The following is a 9,315-nucleotide window of genomic DNA, read 5'->3' as shown; positions in this document are numbered from 1 at the left end:
TACAGAGAAAAGAAGCTATTAAATGTTTTAATGTGGATGTCAGTTAAACACCTTTGCAACGGTTAGTTTAAAGATTATTCATGCTTTGTAAAATACAAGAAATTACAGGGAGTTCATTATCGTGACCAGGATTTGTGGGCAGTAAAAGCTAATACTTACTCTCAGTTTAACTCAGAATATCCTAAGCAACCTGAAAAAAGCCTGCTAAATTAATATCATATGCTTTATAAAGCTTATAGCACACATTTATTGGCAAAGGAAAAGATGTGTGAACAAGCCTTATGCTTAAACATTTTGCTATAGCAGAGACATAATTTCACATTTGCTAAAGACACCCCCAATAATTTAAAATAAATTTATTCGGAGCGCATGTCAAGTTAACAGCTTTATTTACATATTTTTTTACTAAATCAGTGGTATTGGAACTATATTCATTTCTATCAAATAAACAGAACTAAACTGGAAGTGTGTTTACTAACTTTTGATTAGTTATATTTAGTAAATTAGTGCTTCACCAGATAAAACATTATGCAGATTAACTACAAAAAGACTGGTGTTTTCAAGCTTTTATTTCTGTTTATTATTTTCCGCTTTCATCAGACCAATAAAAAACTATTTTTCAAAACACAAATATCTGGTATTGTATATCTCTGTAGGTAGGCAGATAGACTCAGGATAAATTTAGCTCTTGTTTGAATGAAAATATTTTCCAAACGAAATCTACAGAGGTTATGAATACATTCGCTTAACTGATGTGACTAAAGTAAAAAAAAAGAAATATGAAGTTCACCATTAATGAACTGCACCTAAGAGTCTTCATTAACTCTACTGTCTGTGACTTTGCATGTAATGTGTGCCTTATAACGTCTCCGTTCTGAGTCATAAACACATATCTGATTGGGTCATTTTAATATTTACAAAAATTAATTCATGTAAAGACATTAAGTGGAGCTGAAACATGTAATCAACTACCCCGCAAAAAAATCTTTTTGTAGTTTATAACTACTAAAAAAAAAAAAAAACTAAAAAAAAAAAAGACTCGAGTTAAGAGATACATGTAGCGAACTTATTTCATCTTAATCTAAGTTCAAACTTTGCAAAAAGGCAACGTTTGTGTGTCAAGTAAAAAAAAAAAACAACACAAATATTGCACTGAGACATTTGAATATCACAATTTTTTTAATTGGGGCAAGATTTATAATGGACAGCATTATCATTTATTGTTTACAAATGCATAAACTTAAAGATACTGAATAACAGTGCGTGGAAATCCGAGCGGCTCAGAGCAAAGCCTCAGGGAAACATGTTGTTCTTCGGTCGAGTGATCATCTTCTGCTCCTCGTACATCCTGACATACGACTTGACGAGGTCCTCTATCGTCCCGGCCTGAGGCAGGAAGACATGGCCAGCGTGAATAAATGGCTGCTGATATTCGACCTTATTTCAATCTGCATTTAACCTCGGCCCTCTCACCTGTGAGGTTGAACACACAAAGTTGATGCCCGGCACCAGGGTGCGGATGGTCATCTGGAAAATGTTGCCTGTGCTGCTGTAGTCTGTGATGCGGTTGAACGGGTGCACCACTTGCAGCTCCTGAAACGTTGGGAGAATCGTACGTTTGTGTAGATAAAAAAAGAATAAATACAAACAATAGCAACAGAAGTTGTTCATTAAAAAAGGATTATATACAGGGGCTTTAAAGGGGAAGTATTATGTATTTTCTAGGCATGTAGTGCTTTTTTATAGCACAATCAAGTAACCATGTTACCTTCAGTTGTTATAAAAATGATGTAAAAGAAATTTGATGCTGTAGTTTAATAGATACTGGTCTCTTTAAGAAACTCCTGCTCTTTCCGAAACTCCGCCTTCAGGAAGTCATCACGTCATCGCTTCTCTATTAACCCTTCAACAACGTCTTTACCAGTGTTTCGCTTATAAGTAGCTTGTATAATGAATTTAGCAGATGTACAGCTCCACCAGGTGTTTGCTAATTTCTGCTGGCTAGTCTGAAGGAGCTGAGTGAGGGAGATAAAAGGATTTCACAAAAACATCAAGGCAACACTCCAGGTATGTTTTTGATGAGGGAATAACATTATAACGTGATGTAAACCTAAAAAAAGTCAATTTCATATAACTCTGCCCCTTTAAAAATATTTCAACCCCGTATATATTTTTCATCATCTTGTCACATTCGCTCCACAGATTTAGCTTTTTTTTTTTAGGGAGTTTATGTGATAGACCAAGGCATGGTTGCACAGTGTTATGAAACTAAAGGAAAATAAGATATGATTTCAAAATATTGTTTTAAGTTAACACTTTGTTAAACCACATTGTGCTGCAGCTGCAGCTCCAAGCTTTTTTTGTTATATTTCTGTAAAAGCTTTTCTACAGCCAGATGCAGAAATGTCTTGCCACATTTTTGCATAATTAGCTCGAGCTCAGTCAGATTGGATGTAGATAATCAGTAAATGGGAAATTGTTTTTTTGTTGTTTTTCTTCTTTCCAGTTGAGAATGGCTAATTAGGTACATCATGAATTTTATTGAATGATGTCAGAGTAAATATATGCCATATAAATTCTTATAAAACATCACATTATCTTTTAATTTCTTTGTGTTGTTTCCATCATATAAAATCCAATCTGCACTAATCTGCACAAATACTGACAATAATCAACAGTTGCTCTGCATACCTTTGTTTTGGGGTCAATTAGGCTGACACCTTTCTTGCTGACCGTAAACCAGAGTGTGTTCGGGTAGCCTGGCTCACAATTTTGCTGCAGAAAAATAAAAATAAAAATAAAAATAAAAAAATGATGTTTTCTTGGCTTCAGAATGTCGCTGCCACTCCATCGCCCGTAACTCACTTTAACGTCAAAGAAGGAGCAGCCAAAGTTTGGCCAGCTCGAAATGGCTCTCAGGAAGGCAATTTTGGCCTCTTGCACAGTCATGCCGCTCTGCTTGTTATACGACGAGATGATGTTCTGAAGGCAGACATGAGAACAATACATTTGGAATAATTAACTCTTAAAAGTGAGGCTGCTTTTTACCCCTTTGTTCTTTATTCTTGATTTTAAAGAAAAACAACATTATCTGTAAAGTCCCTTATTTTTACCTTTTTCCACTCATCAGGCTGCATCATTTGCACTTTGTCGACAGGAACCAGCTCGTTCAGCATCCTGGGGATCATGACAAACTGGGATCTGTCCGAGTCCACGGCCACTCTGAACAGGAGCCCACCCAGATTAAACATGTCCTCTTTGGTGCAGGTGTGGTATCCCCGCAGGTACTTGGGCACTTCCTGCGAGGCAAAAACAGGAAACATTTTACAATCACGCTGCATCCCAAATATACGAAGGCTTATAAGGGCCGTGGTAGATAAAAAAAAAAAAACAATGGGAGGGGTACGTTTCTGCCAAAAAAAATCAGAAATTTCAAGAAAAAAATTAAAACATTTCTGAGTTACAAAAGTTTAAAATTTCCACAAAAAAATAAACAAACCAAAAAATTTAGATTAATCTCATTTTACAAAAACAAGAAAAATTCCAAGTCTGAAAAGTAAAAAAAATACTAGAAAGAACCCTGAAATTTGAAGAATATTCTCAGAAATTTTCTAGAAAAACATTGATATTTCCAAGTTTCAAAAGTCAAAAAATGTTTTCTAGACAATTCTAGAGATGAATCTCAAAATTTCCTTTTTCTAGGAAATTTGAAACTTTTAAATTAATCTAAAAAAAATTCTCAAATTTATAATTTTTCAAGCTTTCAAAGTTTTTTTCTTAAAAATTTCTGACTGATCTCAAAATTTCTGAAATTTTTCAAGAAAATTTTGACTTTTTCCACTGCACAAAATTTTGAGATGAATATAAAAAATTCTGAGTGTTTTTGGCAGAAACTTACTCTTCCTTTTGTTTTTCTTTTTCTGCAACGGCCCTAATACACCGTCGTACAAACACGAGTAAAAACCCAGGCGAGGCGATAAGGCTTTTTTTCTAAGCCGCAATAAATACCTGCGGGTAATGGAAAGTGAGATCTGCAATAAGATCTTTTCCTGGGATCACGTTGAACCAGAGCTTCCTTCTGTAGACCACCAAGAGCGGCGCGTTGGACTGACTGACTGTGAAGCGAGATTTGAATTATGAACATGAAAAAAAACCCAACACGGGTCAACAAGTTCTGTCTGAACAATTTCCATTTTATTTTTCATTTCATTCACTCAATAAATATCAATTGTTTAACTAACAACTAAAAGAAATCCTGAAAGATTGTAATATCTGCCATAATTATAACTACACAACTCAGAAAACTATGACAGCCATATTTCAAATACGTAAACAATGCAAAACTCATTCGATGCCATATCGCTTCATAACGGTTTTCATATTTCTTTTAAAAGCATGAAGACATTTACCTTCTTTCACTTTCTTTCCTTTCTTATTAACATCTGGAGGTTGCCTTAAACTGTCAAAAAAATACTTGTCCTCATCCAGGCTCATCATCTGCAACACGGCGAACAAGAAAGGATAATTTTTATCTTTTAGAAGACTGTTGATGACGCACTGTTACACAGAAATTGCGCCGCATGCAACACAAAACCAAAACTTCCCTTTAGATTACTTGTTGCAACCGGAAATTATTCACTAAGCGTCGCTTTTTTAGCATTATTCTAAATTGTATTGTGATCGCCTTCGTCAAAATTCTTCACACTAATACCTCACTAAAAAAACAAACACGGAGAAGCAGCTTCCAGCTTCTATGCATTGATTAGTAGTAAATGAAACATTGATTAACACATCTGATGTGTATTTGCTTAATGATTTTGATGATTTAGACAAGATGTAAAATAAAAATGTACTTGTTTCTTGTACTGGCAGATTTTTTGAGATTGATTTAAAACAATCTGAAATAAGTGTGTAACATAACAAAACGTGGAAAAAGTCAAAGCGCAGTGAATACTAAAAGTGAGGCAATACCACCTTACATCTGCAGAGCTTAAAACCTGAGCGTTTCACACTTCAACTACAAACCGCAGCGTGTTTTATTACTGCGAGTTTATTTATCAGAAGTGCAAGTAAAGGGGTGTTTGGATATGTTTTTTACAACTTTTTATAAGGCTCATATTTCTTACAAAGTATTTCAGCTGCCCGGTTGAGAGAAAACTCCCTGAACTGCATTTAATTCAGGGTGAATAAAAGAATGAAGTCTGAATATAAAAGTTGAAAGTTGCGCTACTTACTCCATCAAATTTAATCTCAATAAAATACATTCAACTTTATAGCTTTAAAACGACAAAAATTATATATGGGAAAAAAAATAAAAAATTGTCGATCACAGTCGTCGGCCAGCCGCACCTTCTGCGTCACTTTCATGTACAGGCCGTATCCCTCTGCTGAGCTGAGTGAGAGCTGAGCGGCGATGCTGTGGCGCAGCTCCCTGTTTGTGATCGTGGAGGAAACCTCGACCAGCTGCGAGGAATCACAGAACAATGTCATGGCTCACATTTTAACGAGAGACACGGTTTTTGTCAACTTCCCTCATTCGTTTTCGAGCGGAGACTCTCCACTGTGTTTGTGGTAAGTACTGTATGTAGGTGAGCAACACCGTGAAGGCTTACGAAAGCCACACGCTTCCTGTTTTCAGGGTGAGTGAAGCCGATGTGCCGAGGGACATTTTTTCATTTGCAGCACGAACATTTATTTATACAGGTGTTTAAAATAAAAAGTGGGGGGTGATAGAAAAGGTTACAGTTATAATAAAAAGAAAGTACATCCTTATTCCAGGAGTTTGTGACTGTCTGGTCCTCACCAGGTTTTAATATATACATATATTTTTAAAGTGGCAGTATTATGAGTTATTATTATTTTAAAGCACAATCAAGTAACTATATTACCTTAAGTTGTTATAAAATGCTGTATATATCAAATATGATTTAAAAGAACATTTACTTCATAATTTAACACCTTGAAATTGGGCCTCTGTCTCTTTAAGAAACTCCTGCTCTTTCTGAAAGTCCGCCTTCAGGAAATAATCGCAACATCACTCCTCTATTAACCCTTTATAATGTTTTTACAAGGTGTTTGCTAATTTCTGCTGGCTAGTCTGAAGGAGCTGAATAAGGGAGTCTCAGGGGAGAGCTGCTCTGTGAAGCAGACGCTCTGAACCTGTAGGAGGAGCTTCGTCTGAAAGGCGGGGCTAAGTCAACCCAGGAGTTTTGAACAGCTGAACGGTTGCCCCGGGAGATTAAAGGATTTCTCAAACATGCATGAAAGAATCAAGTCAACACTCCAGGTATGTTTTTGATGAGGGAATACAATTTTACATAATACTGCCCCTTTAAAACACAAAGCGTAAAAATCACTAAAGATCCCACCAATTATTTACTTAAGAATATGTCGAAATGAAAAAGCTACGTTTGTAAGGACTGCTGGTCAGCTGGTAATGACCAGATCCTCTTTATGATGTTCTCATATTTAAAAATAATTCAATTAAGGTGTACTTTCTTTTCATATATACTGTCAAGGTTTCCATTAAACTGATCTTGAAACTGTGCATCAACTTGATTCCATAAAAATTACATCAGCAACAACATGGTTACTAAAACAACTGAGTTCAAATTATGAAGAATAATGCATAAAGACATACTTTTAGTATTTAAAATACATCCAAAAATGAACAAAAACTCCTTATATGAGTACTGTCAATTATAAATGACGATATACTCTGTTGACACTGAGCCACATTTCTGAGAAGTAAATAATGTTGGTCCTTACAGCATCTGTGTCATTTGGAAAGTGGACTTTATAGAAGATCTGAGTGCTGTTCTGCTGGATGGCCTCCACCTCTGCTTGATGGGGAGGAAGTGTCCTGGGCTCTTTACTGAAGGGGCAAAACACTTAGATCAATTAATCTGATGAAACAGAATGTCTTAGATGAAGTAGGAAAAATATAAACCAGCTTTTGGCTAAATCGTCATAAACAAATTGTCAAAACACAAATGGAAACAAGTAAAACAATCAGCAGATACAGGAAGAATTTGGCTCTTCTGCTGGCTAGTCTGAAGGGATATATATATTTATATATATTTTAATTTATACTTCCTTTACATTGTTTTATTATCCTTTAGAGATACTGTCTATCAGAAACAATATTTCTTGTTTGAAAGAAAATAATTTGAACCCCCTCCCCCAAAAAAAACTGACATGGGTGTAACTACTTTTAAGTTTAGGAAAAAAGCAGAGGAAAACATAAAAAAAAAAAAAACATACTCCACAGCCCCAGACCCACATATTATCTAGCTAGCTAATTAGCTAGCATAGCTATGCAGTTACCTAGCTATTTAAAACCATAGCTATCTACCTATAGCTACTTAGCTAGCTATGTAGCTAGATAGCGAGACAGATAGCTCAATAATCTAGTCCTTAGTCATCTTAAACCTTTCTGTCATGAAAATATTGTGTATTAGCTGGCAGGTTGTGTCTAGATTTGAAAATGATTTGTCAGTTTTGCAAGACGAAGTCCACCAACTTCAGAAACCATTATTTAGATAATAGCATGTTAGCATGTTCCAAAGTCCAACCATATTAGAGTCAGTGAGGTATGGGCTTGATTACCAGTCTGTGTCTGGTTAGTCTGCAGACCAGATGAATATCCCAGACTGTTTTTTTTTCTCTTTTTTTGTTTAAGAGGGCCATGTTTAGTAGACCCCATTGCTTTCTCTGTTGGGAGACCAAGTTGTCAAAATGCTGATTTTCCCAATGGGAATTAATTTGTCACAAAAAAACTGTTACTTTTTACTATTTTTTTTTAAAAACAGGTTTGATCTCTGGTGATTTTTGATGCATTTAAGTTGTAAAGCTTTTTTTTTTGTAAAAACAAAAAAGTAAAGTGAAAGGATATAAATGCCTATTTATCCTTCGTCACACATTATCCTGAGGCTGACCTGGAAAAATCCTGAAACCTCTGTAAGCAGCCGGCAGCCAACGGGTCCCTGGGCCGTGACTCCAGGAAGCGCTGCGCGTGTTTCCTTAATCTGGGACCAGGCGGGAACAAGCCTGTACACATCCACATCAGCTGCCACCCACGATCCACACTCATCCTGACGGGTCACACGGAGAAGGCAAACCACAAATACAAAAGATTAAATGTGTTAATGTTTGAGTTTATGAAGCTTTTTAAAAATTTTTTAATTTTTTTTTATCAGATTTGTATCAACTGAGGAACACCTGCTGCTATTGGTGGTCATCTGTCTCATTATCTGGCAGTAGATTTCATCTTGCAGCTCCTCATGCTTGGTGGCTGGACCGAAGATCTGGTCAGTCAGCTCCGTGGGACTTCGAGAATGTTTAATGGGGTAGTCGCCCATGTACTTCAAGATGGGTGAAGAGAGCAGGTCAAGGACTCACACTGTCCATGTTTAAAATAAGTCTAAGGTGTTGTTCTGTGTAAAGCTATTCATAAAACAAAATACGCTCGTGAAGCGCTGACCCTTAACACTTGGGAAAATAAGCATATTATTTTTCAGAGGATATCAATGAAGGCGTTGCAGGCCATGTTGCCGAGTTCTGGATTGTTAAGCAAAGTCTTCAAGAGCGGCTGCTTGATGGGCTCCTTGGAGAAAATCCACAGCTTCTCCTTGTTGAAGCCCTTGGAACCACGGCCTCCGCCTTTACCAACTGATCTAAGAGAGGAAGGCGAAACGGTGTCAGCAGGTCAGCGGAGTCATGCAGAGTTTCTCTGAAACACGTGGATGCTACTCATTTTTGTGTCACAATGAGTGCTGTCAACTGATGTTTTTATAATCAGAACAATCTCACTCTGACACTAAAATTAATCACTATGCCTCACTTTGTAAGCGTGAAATATAAATATGCACGCAACTGTGATTCTTGCAGGAACAGTGCCGAGGGTAAGCCCCTCCTCCTGCCACACTCCAACCAATTAAAATGCAAGAAATTATCAGATTTTTAATGTAGTCTCTTAGTACTCAGCAGCAATCAAGGGAAACTTACTTCATTTTGCATGTATACACCTCTAGTAGTAGTAGCAAACTTGCTACTACGAGATGGATTTTATTTTCTAGTTCTCGGGTGTTCCACCCCTTTCTGATGTGCCCTGGGTGACCGCCCAAACAGCCTTTATCAAAAACCGCCACTCTATACATGTTTTCAAAAAAAAAAAAATGTTTTATTGTCTCAAACCAAACCTGGAAAACTCTCAGCTTTCCAGGTTTTTATATTCAGGAAGGTTTAATAGAAGTTCTAAACGTTAATTTAGAAATGTTCCTCTTTAGGAATAATGCAGATTAACCAGAGGCAGTT

At 36.5% G+C, this 9,315-nt stretch overlaps 1 protein-coding gene across 2 annotated transcripts in view; it reads right to left on the bottom strand.

The window, feature by feature from the left end:
- Positions 1-1,173: 1,173 nt before the first annotated feature.
- The window catches only part of LOC103478950 (unconventional myosin-VIIa-like), a 29,849-nt gene continuing 21,707 nt past the window's right edge, over positions 1,174-9,315 (bottom strand). For both annotated transcript variants that reach the window (XM_081597796.1, XM_008433110.3), the window contains 12 exons: positions 8,527-8,675; positions 8,221-8,374; positions 7,938-8,093; positions 6,769-6,874; positions 5,350-5,463; positions 4,410-4,497; positions 4,009-4,115; positions 3,114-3,299; positions 2,866-2,982; positions 2,692-2,775; positions 1,474-1,593; positions 1,174-1,386 (listed from right to left, as the gene is read on the bottom strand). In XM_081597796.1, the coding sequence (XP_081453922.1) occupies positions 1,294-1,386; positions 1,474-1,593; positions 2,692-2,775; positions 2,866-2,982; positions 3,114-3,299; positions 4,009-4,115; positions 4,410-4,497; positions 5,350-5,463; positions 6,769-6,874; positions 7,938-8,093; positions 8,221-8,374; positions 8,527-8,675 (1,474 nt within the window). In that variant the 3' untranslated portion in view covers positions 1,174-1,293. The remainder of the gene's footprint in view (positions 1,387-1,473; positions 1,594-2,691; positions 2,776-2,865; positions 2,983-3,113; positions 3,300-4,008; positions 4,116-4,409; positions 4,498-5,349; positions 5,464-6,768; positions 6,875-7,937; positions 8,094-8,220; positions 8,375-8,526; positions 8,676-9,315) is intronic.

Source organism: Poecilia reticulata, chromosome 17 (assembly GCF_904066995.2).
Source record: "Poecilia reticulata chromosome 17, P_reticulata-male-v2, whole genome shotgun sequence".
In the NCBI taxonomy this organism is placed as follows: Eukaryota; Metazoa; Chordata; class Actinopteri; order Cyprinodontiformes; family Poeciliidae; genus Poecilia; species Poecilia reticulata.
This window is presented reverse-complemented; position numbering and strand designations above follow the sequence as displayed.